The 20,380-nt window shown below is 52.9% G+C and overlaps 1 protein-coding gene across 1 annotated transcript; it reads right to left on the minus strand.

Moving 5' to 3' along the window:
* Positions 1–5,604: 5,604 nt before the first annotated feature.
* LOC128897420 (octapeptide-repeat protein T2-like) lies at positions 5,605–18,623 on the minus strand. Its single transcript, XM_054164033.1, has 2 exons — positions 18,475–18,623; positions 5,605–6,067 (listed from the first exon to the last, which is right to left on the minus strand). The coding sequence occupies exons 1-2, from the start codon at positions 18,621–18,623 to the stop codon at positions 5,605–5,607; spliced, it is 612 nt and encodes a 203-aa protein (XP_054020008.1).
* Positions 18,624–20,380: the final 1,757 nt, after the last annotated feature.

A 20,380-nucleotide genomic window follows, 5' to 3' on the forward strand; every position in this document is an offset into this window, starting at 1 on the left:
GTTCTGAACTACAGAACTGTGCAGTGTATCTCTGTAACACACAGTGGTTTTCCTTTGTGTGTTGTAGGGTTTGTAATATTCATTGGTTTTAATTTTGTCTGGTTTTGGTCTGATTGGAAAAGCTGCTGAACGGAGTCGGGCTCCCCTCCAGGTAAGTGCCAGCCTGCGCCGCTCTCTGGTGTTCTTCTGCGTCAGCTTGGAACGTTTGAAACGCCTGCATGTTCTCGGAGGGGATTAAAACCCCCAAGAGGCCAGCTAGCCCTGACCCTCCTCCAACTCCATAGCTCTCCTGTTTAACTAGATGTAGAAGCATGGTATTAATTTGTCTGAAAAGAGGCTTTGAAATGAGCGACCTGTGGTTCTGAAATATGTAAACTCACAGTGTGTCTCTCTAACACTCAAAGAATGGATTTTCCTTTGTGCCTGTTGTAGGGTTTCTTAACATTCATTGGTTTGGGCGGTTGTTTATTTGAATGGAAAACCTTCTGAACAGAGGCCAGCTGGGCTGCTTCCCACGCACGGCGGCAAGAGACGTCCCCTTGACGGGTCACCGTTGCCACCCCTCCTAAGGGGCTCTGTGTGCATCTGCGATGGGTGCGGGGCTACCCAAAGGGAATTCAGGGGCATGTGGGTGGCAACGGAGGGTCTCCTGTGGGTATTTTAGTTGGATGGTTAGGGTTAGTTGCGGTTGGCTGGCGTCAGGCACCATAGTAGTTGTTCTCGGCTGGCAGCAGGCACCATACTAGTTGCTGTTGTTGTTGGCTGGTGGCAGGCACAGTAGTAGGTGGTGGCGGCGGCTGGTGGCAGGTGCCATAGCAGGTGGTGGTGGTGATAGTGGCTGGCTCCAGGTAACCCTAAATGTCCAACTAAAAGATTCTTTTGGGGCCCTCTAGAGGCTCCCCACATCCCTCCATATGCCCCCAAATTCTCCTTTGATACTCCCAGACCCCCCTCAGATGGCATCAGAACCCTTTAAAAGGTGTGTCAACAGCCCAGTTAGGGGCTTCTCTCGCCCTTGTGCGTGGGGAAGCAGCTTTGCTAGGCTCTGAGAGGGCTTTGTGTTCAAGTTAACAACAAAACCCAAGAACAAGTAATTCCACAACAAATAAAAGAACCAAAGGATGACAAATGCCTCCTGATACACACAAATGGAGGTCCCCTAGTTTGAATCGATGCACCTTTTATGTAGGTATGTTTGCAAAATCTGTTTTGCTCCACTTAGAATTTGCTTTTACATTCTAGAAGCCTTTGCATCTAATGGAAGAGATCCAGCGGGGCTGATCTCAAAGCCTTTTTGCATAGCAATTAATACCGTTCCTGACTTTCCTTATAGAGGAGAGTTTTGTAATTGGATTTTTAGTCTTGGGGGGCGGCTCGGCTCCCTGCAGCAGCTGGGCTCAGATGTTGTGTTATATAAAGTGGAACCCTTAAGAACTTAATGAATTGTAAGATTGTCTGTGTTGAAGCAGGGGAGGTTCCTGCAAGAACTGAGCATTTGACACCCCGTTGATGTTTTGAGCGTGCGGGTGAGCGTGAGCACGACACATGGAAAATACCTACGAAGCGAGCGGGAGTCCCCATCTGTAGTTCCATGTCTGCATGAGGAGCATGGCCAGACATGGATGAAGTGAATGTTGTGCATGGGAGCGTGGGCAGTAATTGTGTGTTTAGGACCAGTCAGTGAAGAGAGAGGATTTCCTTCCACTAAAAGGACAGCAGCTCCGTCCAGCTGGGCTCGGTGCCACCTGGCTCAGCTGAGGTCGCCTCTCTGCTCCGTGGGCTCCCTTTGGCAGCTCAGCTCTCCACCAGGTCAGTGCCAGCCTCTGTTGCCCTCTGGGGTGGTTCTGTAGCAGCTCTGAATTTTTTTGGAGGGGAATAAAACACGTAAGAAGCCAGCTAGCCCTGACCTCCCCCTCCAAACATATGAATCCAACTTCATAGCTGCTGTGCTTCACTAGGTGTAGAAGCTGGGTATTAATGTGTATGAAAAGAGGCTTTCAAATGAGGTACATGTGGCTCTCAGTTTAGTGTGCATCTATAACATACAAAGTGGATTTTCCTTTGTGTTGTGTTTTTCAAGTTGTAGCGATTTTGTTGCTGTTTGTTTTTTTTCTGAATGGAAAACCCTCTGACCCAAGGCCAGCTGAGCTGCTCCCCATGCACAGGGGCAGGAGAGGACCCCTAACTGGTCAGTGTTGCCACCCCTCTTAAGGGGGTCTGGCATCTATGGTGGGTGTGGAGGTATCAAAGGGGAATTTAGGGGCATATAGAAGCATGTGGGGGCCAATGGAGTGTCTCCTGGGGGTGTTTTAGTGGGATGGTTATGTTTAGTTGTTGTGGGGTTTTGTGGCGCCGCCCTTTGTGTTGGTGGTGGAGGGTGTGGGGGGTTTGTGGCGCCGCCCTTTGTGTGTGGGGGGGGGGGTTTGTGGCGCCGCCCTTTGTGTGTTGGGGGGGGGGTTTGTGGCGCCGCCCTTTGTGTGTTGGGGGGGGGTTTGTGGCGCCGCCCTTTGTGTGTTGGGGGGAGTGTGGGGGGGTTCTGTGGCGCTGCCCTTTGTGTGTTGGGGGGGTGGGGGGGGTTTGTGGCGCCGCCCTTTGTGTTGGTGGTGGAGGGTGGGGGGGGTTTGTGGCGCCGCCTTTGTGTTGGTGGTGGAGGGTGGGGGGGGTTTGTGGCGCCGCCCTTTGTGTTGGGGAGGGTGGGGGGGGTTTGTGGTGCCGCCCTTTGTGTGTTGGGGGGGGGTGGGGGGTTTGTGGCGCCGCCCTTTGTGTGTTGGGGGGTGGGGGGTGGGGGGTTTGTGGCGCCGCCCTTTGTGTGTTGGGGGGTGGGGGGTGGGGGGTTTGTGGCGCCGCCCTTTGTGTGTTGGGGGGGTGGGGGGGGTTTTGTGGCGCCGCCCTTTGTGTGTGTGGAGGGTGTGTGTGTGTGGGGGGGTTGTGGCTCTGTTCAGCTGCTTGGTTCCCCACCAGGTTAGTGCCAGCCCCTGTTGCTCTTTGGGGTTCTCCTGTAGCAGCTCTGAATGTCTGAAGTACCTGAATGGTTTTGGTGGGGAATGAAAAGAGGCCAGCTAACCCTGACTCTCCCCCTCCAGCTCCTTAGCCCCTGTGTTTATCTAGAGGATTGGCATTAATTAGTATGAGAAGAGGCTTTCAAATGAGGTGCATGTGGGTGTGAAATTTCAGTGTGTATCTGTAACATACAAACAGATTTTCCTTTGTGTGTGTGGGGGGGTAGGGTTTTTAAAGGTATTGATTTTGTTTGTTTGGTTGGTTGTTATCTGAATGGAAAACCCTCTGAGCGAAGGCCGGCGGAGCTGCTCGCAATGCACAGGAGCAGGGGAGGATCCCTAACCGGTCAGTGTTGCCACCCTGCCTAAGGGGGTCTGTTGGCATCTATGGTGGGTGTGGGCGTATCAAAGGGGAATTTAGGGGCATGCAGAGGCATGTGGGGGCCAATGGAGTGTTTCCTGGGCATATTTTAGTTGGATGGTTAGGGTTAGTTGCTGGGGGGTGGGGTGTGGTGTGCAGAATGTAACTTTGGCCTTTGCTGGGGGTGGTGGTGGTGGTGGGGACAGAATGCAGCTTTGGCCTGAGTGGGGGGCAGGGGATTGCAGCTCTGATAAAAAAAGATGAAAAACATATGCAGTAACCCACAGAAAATAGGAAATCATGAAACAGATTTCTAGGACTGCAACAGTCCCCACTTCCTCCTCTGTGAAAATGTGTTGAGTTGCCAAAGCTGGCACGTAGGCCTCGAGGAGAGGTCCTACCTGTGTCCAGCACTGCAATCTAGCCTGCAAAACTCCATAAATTGAGTTGTGGAGTTCATCTTTTTCCACAGATCAGTTTCTGGTGACCGTGGCAGAACCACCCCTCTGTTTGGTTGCAGGACCTGCTGAGGAACAGGATCTCTCTAGGGGCCCCCTCTGAAGCTTTTCAGGCAGAACTCCTTGAACTCACTCAGATCACCCCAGGAATAGAGAAGAGCCACCAGGCAGGAAAAGGTACGTTTTAAAGGGAAAGAGGTAGCCCGTAAGCCGTAAGGGGATGCCCTGCGAGGGACAAAAGAAAATTGCCACCCGAAGTAGAAGAGGTCTTGGGTTGGAACCAGGGAGTTCCAAAGGTGGTATAAGCATTGTTTTATTGTTCTTTTATTGCAGGGCCTGTTTAACAATCACAGGCAGTGTTTGTATTTTATGTGTGTGGGATCCCTTAAGGTATTGTAGGATTGTTTGTGTGGAAGCAAGGGAAATGACTAAAAACTTGAAATGTTAGGATCCTTGTTGATGTTTTGAGCGTGCGGGTGAGCGCGGGCATGACCGAGATGTAGAAAACACCTACGAAGCGAGCGGGAGTCCCGGTCTGCACTTCTGTCTCTCCGAGAAGCACGGCCAGAGACGGACAAAACGAAAGTCGTGAACGGGAGCGTGGCCAATAGTTGAGCGTTGAGGACCGGTGGTGGTGGTTATAATCATATTTGTTAGATTTGTGTGCCTGTGGGAAAGGGTTTGTGTTTGTATGAAAAACTAAAACAAAAATATCCCGGATGAGGCAAAGAAGCCCAAAGAAATCAAGAACGCCAACCCTCGTGACACGCACAAAGGAAGGTTCCCCGCTGTTGAGCGAGCGATACGCACTTCATAGTTTTCAAACTGTGCGTCGCTGTACTTGGAATTTGTTTTTACGTTCTAGAAGCCTTTGTGTGTAATGGAAGAGAGCCAGTGGGAGTGATTGCAAAGCTTTTCATATAGCAATTGATGATGTTCTTGACTATCCATGTAAACAGGAGAGTTTTAGTTTTAGGGTGAGTTGGCATAATGCTTTCAGCGACAGAAAAGATTTTTTCCTTGCCTGACCCTGCGGCGGCTCACATGTGGGACTCTCTGAAATGAAGTCAGAGGAACTAAATGAGTGTGGGACTCTGAAATGAAGCGAGAGGAGGTGAGGCAACCTGAACTGGCACGGCGTGGGGCTCCCTGAAATGAAGGGAGAGGAGGTGAGGCGACCTGAACTGGCACGGTGTGGGCTTGGCGGGCCTCAGCTCCTCTTGGGGGTGCTGGGCTCTGCTGAGGTTGGCTCTTTGCTCAGCTTTTTCCTGGTTTCCTTGGGCTCCCTTCCAGGTAAGTGCCAGCCTCTGCTGCTCTCTGGGGTTTGGGGTTCTTCTCGGAGGGGATTAAAATCCCTAAGAGGCTAGCTAACCCTGAACCCCCCCCCCCCCCCCAGTTAGGGGCTTCTCTCGCCCTTGTGCATGGGGAAGCAGCTCTGGTAGGCTCTGTTCAGAAGGCTTTCCATTCAAATCAAAAGCAAAGAAAGAATAACTCCACAACAAACAAAGAAACGAAGAATGCCGAACTCTCCCTGACGCACACAAAGGAAGGTCCACTGTTTTTAATCGATTCACCTTTTATAGGTATGTTGTCAAAATTTGTTTTGCTCTACGTGCAATTTGCTTTTCCATTCTGAAATCATTTGTATCTTACAGAGGAGATCCGGTGGGCAGTGAGTTCAGAGCCTTTTTATTGTCGCAATTAATACCATTCCCGAATCTCTTTGTAAAGAGGAGAGTTTTTTTTAGTTGGATTTATAGTCTCGGGGTGAGTTGCCTCGGCAGTCTCAGGGAAGCGAGAGGATTTTCTTCCCCTGAAAGGGGGCGGCGCGGCTCGGCTCCCTTTCGGCGGCGCGGCTCGGCTCCCTTTCGGCGGCGCGGCTCGGCTCCCTTTCGGCGGCGCGGCTCGGCTCCCTTTCGGCGGCGCGGCTCGGCTCCCTTTCGGCGGCGCGGCTCGGCTCCCTTTCGGCGGCGCGGCTCGGCTCCCTTTCGGCGGCGCGGCTCGGCTCCCTTTCGGCGGCGCGGCTCGGCTCCCTTTCGGCGGCGCGGCTCGGCTCCCTTTCGGCGGCGCGGCTCGGCTCCCTTTCGGCGGCGCGGCTCGGCTCCCTTTCGGCGGCGCGGCTCGGCTCCCTTTCGGCGGCGCGGCTCGGCTCCCTTTCGGCGGCGCGGCTCGGCTCCCTTTCGGCGGCGCGGCTCGGCTCCCTTTCGGCGGCGCGGCTCGGCTCCCTTTCGGCGGCGCGGCTCGACTCCCTTTCGGCGGCGCGGCTCGGCTCCCCCTAACCCCTCTCCTCCAACTCCATAGCTTTCCTGTTTAACTAGGTGTAAAAGTATGGTATTAATTTTTCTGAAAAGAAAGTTTTTGAAATGAGCTACATGGGATTCTCAAATATGTAAACTTAATATGTAGCTATAATACACAAAGAATAGATTTTTCCTTTGTGTGTGGGGTAGGGTTTTTTAATACTGATTGGTTTGGCGTTTGGGCTATCCATAGGGAATTTAGGGGCATGTGGGTGCCAATGGAGGGTCTCCTGTGGGTATCTTAGCGGGATGGTTAGGGTTAGGTGGTGTTGGCTGGCTTCATGAAATGATGGTGCTCTTTGTGAAATGAAGTGAAGTGCAAGGCAGTGATGGTGCTCTTTGTGAAATGAAGTGAAGTGCAAGGCAGTGATGGTGCTCTTTGTGAAATGAAGTGAAGTGCAAGGCAGTGATGGTGCTCTTTGTGAAATGAAGTGAAGTGCAAGGCAGTGATGGTGCTCTTTGTGAAATGAAGTGAAGTGCAAGGCAGTGATGGTGCTCTTTGTGAAATGAAGTGAAGTGCAAGGCAGTGATGGTGCTCTTTGTGAAATGAAGTGAAGTGCAAGGCAGTGATGGTGCTCTTTGTGAAATGAAGTGAAGTGCAAGGCAGTGATGGTGCTCTTTGTGAAATGAAGTGAAGTGCAAGGCAGTGATGGTGCTCTTTGTGAAATGAAGTGAAGTGCAAGGCAGTGATGGTGCTCTTTGTGAAATGAAGTGAAGTGCAAGGCAGTGATGGTGCTCTTTGTGAAATGAAGTGAAGTGCAAGGCAGTGATGGTGCTCTTTGTGAAATGAAGTGAAGTGCAAGGCAGTGATGGTGCTCTTTGTGAAATGAAGTGAAGTGCAAGGCAGTGATGGTGCTCTTTGTGAAATGAAGTGAAGTGCAAGGCAGTGATGGTGCTCTTTGTGAAATGAAGTGAAGTGCAAGGCAGTGATGGTGCTCTTTGTGAAATGAAGTGAAGTGCAAGGCAGTGATGGTGCTCTTTGTGAAATGAAGTGAAGTGCAAGGCAGTGATGGTGCTCTTTGTGAAATGAAGTGAAGTGCAAGGCAGTGATGGTGCTCTTTGTGAAATGAAGTGAAGTGCAAGGCAGTGATGGTGCTCTCTGTGAAATGAAATGAAATGCAGTGCAATGATGGTGCTCTCTGTGAAATGAAATGAAATGAAATGCAGTGCAATGATGGTGCTCTCTGTGAAATGAAATGAAATGAAATGCAGTGCAATGATGGTGCTCTCTGTGAAATGCAATGCAGTGCAATGCAATGATGGTGCTCTCTGTGAAATGCAATGCAGTGCAATGCAATGATGGTGCTCTCTGTGAAATGCAATGCAGTGCAATGCAATGATGGTGCTCTCTGAAATGAAATGAAGTGCAGTGCAATGTAATGATGGTGCTCTCTGTGAAATGAAATGCAATGTAATGATGGTGCTCTCTGTGAAATGAAATGCAATGAAATGATGGTGCTCTCTGTGAAATGAAATGCAATGAAATGATGGTGCTCTCTGTGAAATGCAATGCAATGCAATGATGGTGCTCTCTGTGAAATGCAATGCAATGCAATGATGGTGCTCTCTGAGAAATGAAGTGCAATGCAATGATGGTGCTCTCTGTGAAATGCAATGAAGTGCAATGCAATGATGGTGCTCTCTGTGAAATGCAATGAAGTGCAATGCAATGATGGTGCTCTCTGTGAAATGCAATGCAGTGCAATGCAATGATGGTGCTCTCTGTGAAATGAAATGAAGTGCAATGCAATGCAATGATGGTGCTCTCTGAAATGAAATGAAGTGCAATGCAATGCAATGATGGTGCTCTCTGAAATGAAATGAAGTGCAATGCAATGCAATGATGGTGCTCTCTGAAATGAAATGAAATGCAATGCAATGATGGTGCTCTCTCTGAAATGAAATGAAGTGCAATGCAATGCAATGATGGTGCTCTCTGAAATGAAATGAAGTGCAATGCAATGCAATGATGGTGCTCTCTGAAATGAAATGAAGTGCAATGCAATGCAATGATGGTGCTCTCTGAAATGAAGTGCAATGCAATGCAATGATGGTGCTCTCTGTGAAATGCAATGAAGTGCAATGCAATGATGGTGCTCTCTGTGAAATGAAATGAAATGCAATGCAATGATGGTGCTCTCTGAAATGAAATGAAATGCAATGCAATGATGGTGCTCTCTGAAATGAAATGAAATGCAGTGCAATGCAATGATGGTGCTCTCTGAAATGAAATGAAATGCAGTGCAATGCAATGATGGTGCTCTCTGTGAAATGAAATGAAATGCAGTGCAATGCAATGATGGTGCTCTCTGTGAAATGAAATGAAATGCAGTGCAATGCAATGATGGTGCTCTCTGTGAAATGAAATGCAGTGCAATGCAGTGATGGTGCTCTCTGTGAAATGAAATGCAATGCAATGATGGTGCTCTCTGTGAAATGAAATGAAATGCAGTGCAATGCAATGATGGTGCTATCTGTGAAGTGCAGTGCAATGATGGTGCTCTCTGAAATGCAATGCAGTGCAATGCAATGATGGTGCTCTCTGTGAAATGCAATGAAGTGCAATGCAATGATGGTGCTCTCTGTGAAATGCAATGAAGTGCAATGCAATGATGGTGCTCTCTGTGAAATGCAATGAAGTGCAGTGCAATGCAATGATGTTGCTATCTGAAGTGCAATGCAATGATGGTGCTCTCTGTGAAATGAAATGCAATGCAATGATGGTGCTCTCTGTGAAGTGCAATGAAGTGCAATGCAATGATGGTGCTCTCTGTGAAATGAAATGAAGTGCACTGCAATGATGGTGCTCTCTGTGAAGTGCACTGCAATGATGGTGCTCTCTGTGAAGTGCACTGCAATGATGGTGCTCTCTGTGAAGTGCAATGCAATGATGGTGCTCTCTGTGAAGTGCAATGCAATGATGGTGCTCTCTGTGAAGTGCAATGCAATGATGGTGCTCTCTGTGAAGTGCAATGCAATGATGGTGCTCTCTGTGAAGTGCAATGCAATGATGGTGCTCTCTGTGAAGTGCAATGCAATGATGGTGCTCTCTGTGAAGTGCAATGCAATGATGGTGCTCTCTGTGAAGTGCACTGCAATGATGGTGCTCTCTGTGAAGTGCACTGCAATGATGGTGCTCTCTGTGAAGTGCACTGCAATGATGGTGCTCTCTGTGAAGTGCACTGCAATGATGGTGCTCTCTGTGAAGTGCACTGCAATGATGGTGCTCTCTGTGAAGTGATGGACTTAATGAATTGTAGGATGGTTTGTGTGGGATCAGGGGAAGTTCCTCACAGAATTTTAAATTTTTGACACCCTGTTGATGTTTTGAGTGTGGGTGAGTGTGGGCACGACTGAGACGTAGAAATTACCTACGAAGCGAGTGGGAGTCCCAATCTGCGGTTCCGTGTCTCCGCGAGGGGAGCGGCCAGAGACGGACGAAGCGCAAGTTGCGAATGGGTGTGGCCAGTCATGGAATGTTTAGGACCGGTCATTGTTATTGCAATTACATTTGGTATGTGTTCTGTACCTTGCAAAAAGATGGTACTATGTTATATTATGTGAAATGTAAAAGGGGAAAAAGTGGCAATATGTAAGGGATAAGGGGGATCACTTAGGAACTTACAGAATGTAGTATTGTCTGTGTGGAAGCAGGGGAAGCTCCTGCAAGAACTGAAAATGTTAGAAACCTTGCTGATCTTCTGAGTGTGGGGGGAGCATGGGCACGACTGAGACGTAGAAAATGTCTACGAAGCGAGTGGGAGTCCCGATCTGCGGTTCCGTGTCTCCGCGAGGGGAGCGGCCAGAGACGGACGAAGCGCAACTTGCGAACGGGTGTGTGGCCAGTCATGGAATGTTTAGGACCGGTCATTGTTATTGCAATTACATTTGGTATGAGTTCTGTACCTTGCAAAAAGATGGTACTATGTTATATTATGTGAAATGTAAAAGGGGAAAAAGTGGCAATATGTAAGGGATGAGGGGGATCACTTAGGAACTTACAGAATGTAGTATTGTCTGTGTGGAAGCAGGGGAAGCTCCTGCAAGAACTGAAAATGTTAGAAACCTTGCTGATCTTCTGAGTGTGTGGGGAGCATGGGCATGACTGAGACGTAGAAAATATCTACGAAGCGAGTGGGAGTCCTGATCTGCGGTTCCGTGTCCCCGCGAGGGGAGCGGCCAGAGACGGACGAAGCGCAACTTGCGAACGGGAGCGTGGCTAGTAACGGTACGTTTAGAACAGGTCAGCAAAGCGAGAGAATTTCCTTTACCGAAAAGGATGGTGGCTCCATCAAGCCCGGTTACTTCAGACTGGGCTCGGTGGGGCTCGTCTATGCTGAGGTTGGCTCTTTGCTCAGCTTTTTCCTCATTTCCTTTGGGCTCCCCTCAAGGTAAGTCCAAACCTGTTTTTCTCTCTGGGGTTCTTCTGTATCAACTTAGAACATTTGAAATGCCTGTATGTTCTTGGAGGGGATTAAGACCCCTAGGAGGCCAGCTAACCCTGACCCCTCTGCTCCAACTCCATAGCTCTCCTGTTTAACTAGGAGTAGAAGTGTGGTTTTAATCTTTCTGAAAAGAGGCTTTGAAATGAGCTACATGGGGTTCTGAAATATGTAAATTTAGTGTGCATCTGTAATACACAACGAATGGATTTTCCTTTGTGTGTTGTGGGGTTTTAAAATATTCATTGGTTTGGGGGTGTGTGTGTGTTTGTTTTTAAATTTGCATGGAAAACCGGAACAGTGGCTGGCTGAGCTCCTTCCCACGCACAGGGGCAGGAGACATCCCTCCTAAGCGGTAAGTGTTGCCACCCCTCCTAAGGGGCTCTGGTCACATCTGTGACGGACGTGGGGCCGCCCAAAGGGAATTTAGGGGTGTGCGGGTGCCAACGGAGGGTCTCCTCTCGGTGTTTTAGTTGGACGGTTAGGGTTAGTTGTGGGTGGCTGGTGGCAGGCACGGTAGTAGTTGGCAGTGGTGGCTGGTGGCGGGTGCCATAGTAGTTGTTGGCTCCAACTAACCCTGAGCGTCCAACTAAAAGATCTGTTTGGGGCCCTGCAGAGGCTCCCCGCATCCCTCCATATGCCCCCTATTCTCCTCTGATACCCTCAGACCCACCTCGGATGTCATCAGAACCCCTTAAAAGGTGTGCTAACAGCCCTGTTAGGGGCCTCTCTTGCCCTTGTGCATGGGGAAGCAGCTTTGCTAGGCTCTGAGAGGGTTTTCCATTCAAATTAAAACCAAAGAAACAAAGACCAAATAATTCCACATCAAATTAAAAAATAAACAAAGAATGATAAATGCCTCCTGATAGATACGAGAGAAGGTCACCTGTTTACAATCAATACAGTCTCTATAGATTTGTTTCCAAAATTTGTTTTGCTTTAATTAGAATGTGCTGCTCAAATCTGTGAAACGGGGGGGGGGGGGGGGTTTGCTGTGCTGCTCAACTCTGTGAAACGGGGTGGGGTTTGCTGTGCTGCTCAACTCTGTGAAACGGGGTGGGGTTTGCTGTGCTGCTCAACTCTGTGGAACGGGGGAGGGGTTTGCTGTGCTGCTCAACTCCTCTGTGGAACGGGAAGGGTTTGCTGTGCTGCTCCCCTCTGTGGAACGGGAAGGGTTTGCTGTGCTGCTCAACTCTGTGAAACGGGGTGGGGTTGGCTGTGCTGCTCGACTCTGTGAAAGGGGGGGGGTTGGCTGTGCTGCTCGACTCTGTGAAACGGGGGGGGGGTTTGCTGTGCTGCTCGACTCTGAAACGGGGGGGGGGTTTGCTGTGCTGCTCAACTCTGTGAAACGGGGGGGGGGTTTGCTGTGCTGCTCGACTCTGTGAAAGGGGGGGGTTTGCTGTGCTGCTCGACTCTGTGAAAGGGGGGGGTTGCTGTGCTGCTCGACTCTGTGAAACGGGGGGGGTTTGCTGTGCTGCTCGACTCTGTGAAACGGGGCGGGGTTTGCTGTGCTGCTCGACTCTGTGAAACGGGGCGGGGTTTGCTGTGCTGCTCGACTCTGTGAAACGGGGCGGGGTTTGCTGTGCTGCTCGACTCTGTGAAACGGGGGGGGTTTGCTGTGCTGCTCGACTCTGTGAAACGGGGGGGTTTGCTGTGCTGCTCGACTCTGTGAAACGGGGGGGTTTGCTGTGCTGCTCGACTCTGTGAAACGGGGGGGGTTGCTGTGCTGCTCGACTCTGTGAAACGGGGGGGGGTTTGCTGTGCTGCTCGACTCTGTGAAACGGGGCGGGGTTTGCTGTGCTGCTCGACTCTGTGAAACGGGGGGGTTTGCTGTGCTGCTCGACTCTGTGAAACGGGGCGGGGTTTGCTGTGCTGCTCGACTCTGTGAAACGGGGGGGTTTGCTGTGCTGCTCGACTCTGTGAAACGGGGGGGTTTGCTGTGCTGCTCGACTCTGTGAAACGGGGGGGGTTGCTGTGCTGCTCGACTCAGTGAAACGGGGGGGGGTTTGCTGTGCTGCTCGACTCTGTGAAACGGGGCGGGGTTTGCTGTGCTGCTCGACTCTGTGAAACGGGGCGGGGTTTGCTGTGCTGCTCGACTCTGTGAAACGGGGCGGGGTTTGCTGTGCTGCTCGACTCTGTGAAACGGGGCGGGGTTTGCTGTGCTGCTCGACTCTGTGAAACGGGGCGGGGTTGGCTGTGCTGCTCGACTCTGTGAAACGGGGGGGGTTTGCTGTGCTGCTCGACTCTGTGAAAGGGGGGGGTTTGCTGTGCTGCTCGACTCTGTGAAACGGGGGGGGGTTGGCTGTGCTGCTCAACTCTGTGAAACGGGGGGGGGTTGGCTGTGCTGCTCGACTCTGAAACGGGGCGGGGTTTGCTGTGCTGCTCGACTCTGTGAAAGGGGGGGGTTTGCTGTGCTGCTCGACTCTGTGAAACGGGGGGGGTTTGCTGTGCTGCTCGACTCTGTGAAACGGGGCGGGGTTTGCTGTGCTGCTCGACTCTGTGAAACGGGGGGGATTTGCTGTGCTGCTTGACTCTGTGAAACGGGGGGGGGTTTGCTGTGCTGCTCGACTCTGTGAAACGGGGGGGGTTGCTGTGCTGCTCGACTCTGTGAAACGGGGGGGGTTGCTGTGCTGCTCGACTCTGTGAAACGGGGGGGTTGCTGTGCTGCTCGACTCTGTGAAAGGGGGGGGTTGCTGTGCTGCTCGACTCTGTGAAACGGGGCGGGGGTTGCTGTGCTGCTCGACTCTGTGAAACGGGGCGGGGGTTGCTGTGCTGCTCGACTCTGTGAAACGGGGCGGGGTTTGCGGTGCTGCTCGACTCTGTGAAACGGGGCGGGGTTTGCTGTGCTGCTCGACTCTGTGAAACGGGGCGGGGTTTGATGTGCTGCTCGACTCTGTGAAACGGGGCGGGGTTGCTGTGCTGCTCGACTCTGTGAAACGGGGCGGGGGTTGCTGTGCTGCTCGACTCTGTGAAACGGGGCGGGGGTTGCTGTGCTGCTCGACTCTGTGAAACGGGGCGGGGGTTGCTGTGCTGCTCGACTCTGTGAAACGGGGCGGGGGTTGCTGTGCTGCTCGACTCTGTGAAACGGGGCGGGGTTTGCTGTGCTGCTCGACTCTGTGAAACGGGGCGGGGTTGCTGTGCTGCTCGACTCTGTGAAACGGGGCGGGGGGTGCTGTGCTGCTCGACTCGGTGAAACGGGGCGGGGGTTGCTGTGCTGCTCGACTCTGTGAAACGGGGCGGGGTTTGCTGTGCTGCTCGACTCTGTGAAACGGGGCGGGGTTTGCTGTGCTGCTCGACTCTGTGAAACGGGGGGGGGTTTGCTGTGCTGCTCGACTCTGTGAAACGGGGGGGGGTTTGCTGTGCTGCTCGACTCTGTGAAACGGGGGGGGTTTGCTGTGCTGCTCGACTCTGTGAAACGGGGGGGGTTGGCTGTGCTGCTCGACTCTGTGAAACGGGGGGGGGTTGGCTGTGCTGCTCGACTCTGTGAAACGGGGCGGGGTTTGCTGTGCTGCTCGACTTTGTGAAACGGGGCGGGGTTTGCTGTGCTGCTCGACTCTGTGAAACGGGGCGGGGTTGCTGTGCTGCTCGACTCTGTGAAACGGGGCGGGGGTTGCTGTGCTGCTCGACTCTGTGAAACGGGGCGGGGTTGCTGTGCTGCTCGACTCTGTGAAACGGGGGGGGGGTTTGCTGTGCTGCTCGACTCTGTGAAACGGGGGGGGTTGCTGTGCTGCTCGACTCTGTGAAACGGGGGGGGTTGCTGTGCTGCTCGACTCTGTGAAACGGGGGGGGTTGCTGTGCTGCTCGACTCTGTGAAACGGGGCGGGGGTTGCTGTGCTGCTCGACTCTGTGAAACGGGGCGGGGTTGCTGTGCTGCTCGACTCTGTGAAACGGGGGGGGTTGCTGTGCTGCTCGACTCTGTGAAAGGGGGGGGTTGCTGTGCTGCTCGACTCTGTGAAACGGGGCGGGGTTTGCTGTGCTGCTCGACTCTGTGAAACGGGGCGGGGTTGCTGTGCTGCTCGACTCTGTGAAACGGGGCGGGGTTTGCTGTGCTGCTCGACTCTGTGAAACGGGGCGGGGTTGCTGTGCTGCTCGACTCTGTGAAACGGGGGGGGTTTGCTGTGCTGCTCGACTCTGTGAAACGGGGGGGGTTGCTGTGCTGCTCGACTCTGTGAAACGGGTGGGGTTGCTGTGCTGCTCGACTCTGTGAAACGGGGGGGGTTGCTGTGCTGCTCGACTCTGTGAAACGGGGCGGGGTTGCTGTGCTGCTCGACTCTGTGAAACGGGGCGGGGTTTGCTGTGCTGCTCGACTCTGTGAAACGGGGTGGGGTTGCTGTGCTGGTCGACTCTGTGAAACGGGGGGGGGGTTTGCTGTGCTGCTCGACTCTGTGAAACGGGGGGGGTTGCTGTGCTGCTCGACTCTGTGAAACGGGGGGGGTTGCTGTGCTGCTCGACTCTGTGAAAGGGGGGGGTTGCTGTGCTGCTCGACTCTGTGAAACGGGGCGGGGGTTGCTGTGCTGCTCGACTCTGTGAAACGGGGCGGGGGTTGCTGTGCTGCTCGACTCTGTGAAACGGGGCGGGGGTTGCTGTGCTGCTCGACTCTGTGAAACGGGGCGGGGGTTGCTGTGCTGCTCGACTCTGTGAAACGGGGCGGGGGTTGCTGTGCTGCTCGACTTTGTGAAACGGGGCGGGGGTTGCTGTGCTGCTCGACTCTGTGAAACGGGGCGGGGTTTGCTGTGCTGCTCGACTCTGTGAAACGGGGCGGGGTTGCTGTGCTGCTCGACTCTGTGAAACGGGGGGGGGGTTTGCTGTGCTGCTCGACTCTGTGAAACGGAGGGGGGTTTGCTGTGCTGCTCGACTCTGTGAAACGGGGCGGGGTTGCTGTGCTGCTCGACTCTGTGAAACGGGGCGGGGTTTGCTGTGCTGCTCGACTCTGTGAAACGGGGCGGGGGTTGCTGTGCTGCTCGACTCTGTGAAACGGGGCGGGGTTTGCTGTGCTGCTCGACTCTGTGAAACGGGGTGGGGTTGCTGTGCTGCTCGACTCTGTATCCCTGAGGGACTTAATAAATTGTAGGATGGGTTGTGTGAAGGCAGGGGTGGTTCCTCCAATGTTTGACTCCTCCTTGATGTTTTCAGTGTGTGGCTGAGTGGGCATGACTGAGACGTAGAAATTACCTACGAAGCGAGTGGGAGTCCTGATCTGCGGTTCCGTGTCTCCGTGAGGGGAGCGGCCAGAGACGGACGAAGCGCAAGTTGTGAATTTGAGTGTGGCCAGTCAAGGAATGCTTAGGATCGGTCCTTGTTGCACTTCTTTGTTGTGGTTGGGTCTGTGATGGGAGTAGTTTTCTTAATACTAATACAAATTAAGAAACAAAATAAGGGGAAGGAAGTAGTGACACCCTCCTCAAAATGCATGGAGGAAGAACTCTGTAAAAGCTAACTGGCTGTTGCTGCTGAACTCTGTAAAAGCTAACTGGCTGTTGCTGCTGAACTCTGTAAAAGCTAACTGGCTGTTGCTGCTGAACTCTGTAAAAGCTAACTGGCTGTTGCTGCTGAACTCTGTAAAAGCTAACTGGCTGTTGCTGCTGAACTCTGTAAAAGCTAACTGGCTGTTGCTGCTGAACTCTGTAAAAGCTAACTGGCTGTTGCTGCTGAACTCTGTAAAAGCTAACTGGCTGTTGCTGCTGAACTCTGTAAAAGCTAACTGGCTGTTGCTGCTGAACTCTGTAAAAGCTAACTGGCTGTTGCTGCTGAACTCTGTAAAAGCTAACTGGCTGTTGCTGCTGAACTCTGTAAAAGCTAACTGGCTGTTGCTGCTGAACTCTGTATCCCTGAGGGACTTAATGAATTGTTTTATGGGTTGTGTGGAGGCAGAGGAGGAGGAGCGTGGCCAGAGACGTACAAAGTGAAAGTTGTGAATGGGTGTGTGGCTAGTAATTGTATGTTTAGGACTCGTCAGCAAAGAGAATTTTCCTTCCCTAGAAGGATGGTGGCTCCATCAAGCCTGGCCACTTCAGACCGGGCTCGGTGGGGTTCAGCTCCCCTTGGTGGTGCCCGGCTCTGCTGAGGTTGGCTCTTTGCTCAGCTTTTTTCTGATTTCCTTGGGCTCCCCTCAAGGGAAGTCCAAGCCTGTTTTTCTCTCTGGGGTTTTTCTGTATCAACTTAGAACATTTGAAATGCCTGCATGTTCTTGGAGGGGATTAAGACCCCTAGGAGGCCAGCTAACCCTGACCCCTCTCCTCCAACTCCATAGCTCTCCTGTTTAACTGGGAGTAGAAGTGTGGTATTCATCTGTGTGAAAAGAGGCTTTGAAAGGAGCTACATGGGGTTCTGAAATATGTAAACTTACAGTGTGTATGTGTAATACACAAAGAATGTTTTTTCCTTTGTGTTGTAGGTTTTTAAATACTCATTGATTTGAGTTTGTGTGGGTGATTTGCTTTTTTTGATAGAAAATCTTCTGAACAGAGGCTGGCTGAGCTCCTTCCCACGCACAGCGGTAAGAGACACCCCCCTAACCGGTCAGTGTTGCCACCCCTCCTAAGGGGCTCTGTTTGCATCTGTGATGGGTGTGGGGCTGCCCAAAGGGAATTCAGAGGCATGTGGGTGCCTCTAAAGAGGAGGATGTCCTCTCGGTGTTTTAGTTGGACGGTTAGGGTTAGTTGAGGGTGGCTGGTGCCATGCACTGTAGTAGTTGGTGGTGGCTGGTGGCAGGCACCTTAGTCGTTGGAGGTTTGAACTAACCCTAGAAGTCCAACTAAAAGCTCTTTTTGAGGCCCTGTAGAGGCTCTCCTCATCCCTCCATATGCCCCCTATTCTCCTCGGATACCCCCAGACCCACCTCAGATGTCATCAGAACCCCTTAAAAGGTGTGTTAACAGCCCAGTTAGGGGCTTCTCTTGCCCTTGTGCCTGGGGGAAGCAGCTTTGCTAGGCTCTGTTGATAGGGTTTAATTGTAATGGAAAACCTAAAGAAACAGACTAAATAATTCCACAACAAATTTAAAAGATAAAGAATGATAAATGCCTTGAGATACACACAATGGAAGGCCACCTGTTCATAATAGATACACTCTCTATAGGTTTGTTTTCAAAATATCTTTTGCTCTACTTAAAATTTGCTTTCATGTTCTGGAAGCTTTGGCATCAAATTGAAGAGGTTGTATGCCGCCGCCGCACTCTGTAAAGTGTTGTATGCCGCCGCCGCACTCTGTAAAGTGTTGTATGCCGCCGCCGCACTCTGTAAAGTGTTGTATGCCGCCGCCGCACTCTGTATCCCTGAGGGACTTAATGAATTGCAGGATGGGTTGTGTGGAGGCAGAGGAGGTTCCTCCAATGTTTAACGCCTTCTTGATATTTTCAGTGTGTTGCTGAGTGTGGGCATGACTGAGACGTAGAAAATACCTACGAAGCGAGTGGGAGTCCTGATCTGCGGTTCCGTGTCTCCGCGAGGGGAGCGGCCAGAGATGGACGAAGCGCAAGTTGTGAAGAATTTGAGTGTAGCCAGTCATGCCGTGTTTAGGATCAGTCCTTGCTGCACTTTTTTGTTCTGGTTTGGTGTGTGAGCAGAAGAGGTTTCTCAGTACTAACAAAAATTAAGAAACAAAGTTAGGGCAAGGAAGTAGTGGCACCCTCCTCAAAACGCATGAAGGAAGAACGCTACGTGCTCTGCAAAGTGCCGCACTCTGTGTGAAGCGCCGCACTTTGTGTGTACTCGGCAGCACGGTGTCCCTCCTCTGTGTGAAGCGCCGCATTCGGCATGTACTCGGCAGTGCGAGGCTCCCCCTCTGTGTGAAGCGCCGCATTCGGCATGTACTCGGCAGTGCGAGGTTCCCCCTCTGTGTGAAGCGCCGCATTCGGCATGTACTCGGCAGTGCGAGACTCCCCCTCTGTGTGAAGCGCCGCATTCGGCATGTACTCGGCAGTGCGAGGTTCCCCCTCTGCGTGAAGCGCCGCATTCGGCATGTACTCGGCAGTGCGAGGCTCCCCCTCTGCGTGAAGCGCCGCATTCGGCATGTACTCGGCAGTGCGAGGCTCCCCCTCTGCGTGAAGCGCCGCATTCGGCATGTACTCGGCAGTGCGATGCTCCCCCTCTGCGTGAAGCGCCGCATTCGGCATGTACTCGGCAGTGCGATGCTCCCCCTCTGCGTGAAGCGCCGCATTCGGCATGTACTCGGCAGTGCGATGCTCCCCCTCTGCGTGAAGCGCCGCATTCGGCATGTACTCGGCAGTGCGATGCTCCCCCTCTGCGTGAAGCGCCGCATTCGGCATGTACTCGGCAGTGCGATGCTCCCCCTCTGCGTGAAGCGCTGCTCTCCCCCTGTACTCGGCAGTGAGGTTCTCCTCTGCGTGAAGCGCTGCTCTCCCCCTGTACTCGGCAGTGAGGTACTCCTCTGCGTGAAGCGCTGCTCTCCCCGTGTACTCGGCAGTGAGGTTCTCCTCTGCGTGAAGCGCTGCTCTCCCCGTGTACTCGGCAGTGAGGTACTCCTCTGTGTGAAGCGCTGCTCTCCCCGTGTACTCGGCAGTGAGGTTCTCCTCTGCGTGAAGCGCTGCTCTCCCCGTGTACTCCACTGTTGCTGCAATTCTTTGTTGTTAGTGGGTGTGTGTGACGGGAAGAGGGTTTGTAGTCCTAATAAAAATGAGGAAAGCAAAGAAGGGTAAGGGAAGTAGAGACACCCTGGTGAGAACAGGTCCCCTGTTAAATGGGTGCACATTGTCTATGTTTGGGAACTGAGTGTTGTTGTAGTTGGAATTTGTTTTGATCTTGTCGAAACCTAAGTAGGTGAGGGAAGAGAGGGAGGGGAGAGATAGGAAAGCCTTTGTAAATAAAGATTGCTAGCATTCTTGAGTAGCTAGGTAGAGAGGAGAGCTTTTTGAGCTGGTGTTTTTTTTTACTATTTTTCTGCTTCAGGCGGTGGGGGAAAGGGGGAAAGGGGGAAAGGGGGAAAGGGGGAAAGGGGGAAAGGGGGAAAGGGGGAAAGGGGGAAAGGGGGAAAGGGGGAAAGGGGGAAAGGGGGAAAGGGGGAAAGGGGAAAGGGGGAAAGGGGGAAAGGGGGAAAGGGGGAAAGGGGGAAAGGGGGAAAGGGGGAAAGGGGGAAAGGGGGAAAGGGGGAAAGGGGGAAAGGGGGAAAGGGGGAAAGGGGGAAAGGGGGAAAGGGGGAAAGGGGGAAAGGGGGAAAGGGGGAAAGGGGGAAAGGGGGAAAGGGGGAAAGGGGGAAAGGGGGAAAGGGGGAAAGGGGGAAAGGGGGAAAGGGGGAAAGGGGGAAAGGGGGAAAGGGGAAAGGGGGAAAGGGGGAAAGGGGGAAAGGGGGAAAGGGGGAAAGGGGGAAAGGGGGAAAGGGGGAAAGGGGGAAAGGGGGAAAGGGGGAAAGGGGGAAAGGGGGAAAGGGGGAAAGGGGGAAAGGGGGAAAGGGGGAAAGGGGGAAAGGGGGAAAGGGGGAAAGGGGGACAGGGGGACAGGGTGGGGGTCAGGGGGACAGGGTGGGGGTCAGGGGGACAGGGTGGGGGTCAGGGGGACAGGGTGGGGGTCAGGGGGACAGGGTGGGGGTCAGGGGGAAAGGGTGGGGGTCAGGGGGAAAGGGTGGGGGTCAGGGGGAAAGGGTGGGGGTCAGGGGGAAAGGGTGGGGGTCAGGGGGAAAGGGTGGGGGTCAGGGGGAAAGGGTGGGGGTCAGGGGGAAAGGGTGGGGGTCAGGGGGAAAGGGTGGGGGTCAGGGGGAAAGGGTGGGGGTCAGGGGGAAAGGGTGGGGGTCAGGGGGAAAGGGTGGGGGTCAGGGGGAAAGGGTGGGGGTCAGGGGGAAAGGGTGGGGGTCAGGGGGAAAGGGTGG

Source organism: Dryobates pubescens, chromosome 9, assembly GCF_014839835.1.
Source record: "Dryobates pubescens isolate bDryPub1 chromosome 9, bDryPub1.pri, whole genome shotgun sequence".
NCBI lineage: Eukaryota > Metazoa > Chordata > Aves > Piciformes > Picidae > Dryobates > Dryobates pubescens.

What these genes read in the sequence shown, in the direction of transcription:
- LOC128897420 (XM_054164033.1), bottom strand. Translation starts at nt 18,623, where the DNA reads ATGCCGAATGCGGCGCTTCACGCAGAGGGGGAGCCTCGCACTGCCGAG. An exon ending in GGGGAACCTCGCACTGCCGA is followed by an intron (nt 6,068 to 18,474) that starts GTACATGCCGAA and finishes CGCCGCCGAAAG; the next exon opens with GGAGTCGAGCCGCGCCGCCG.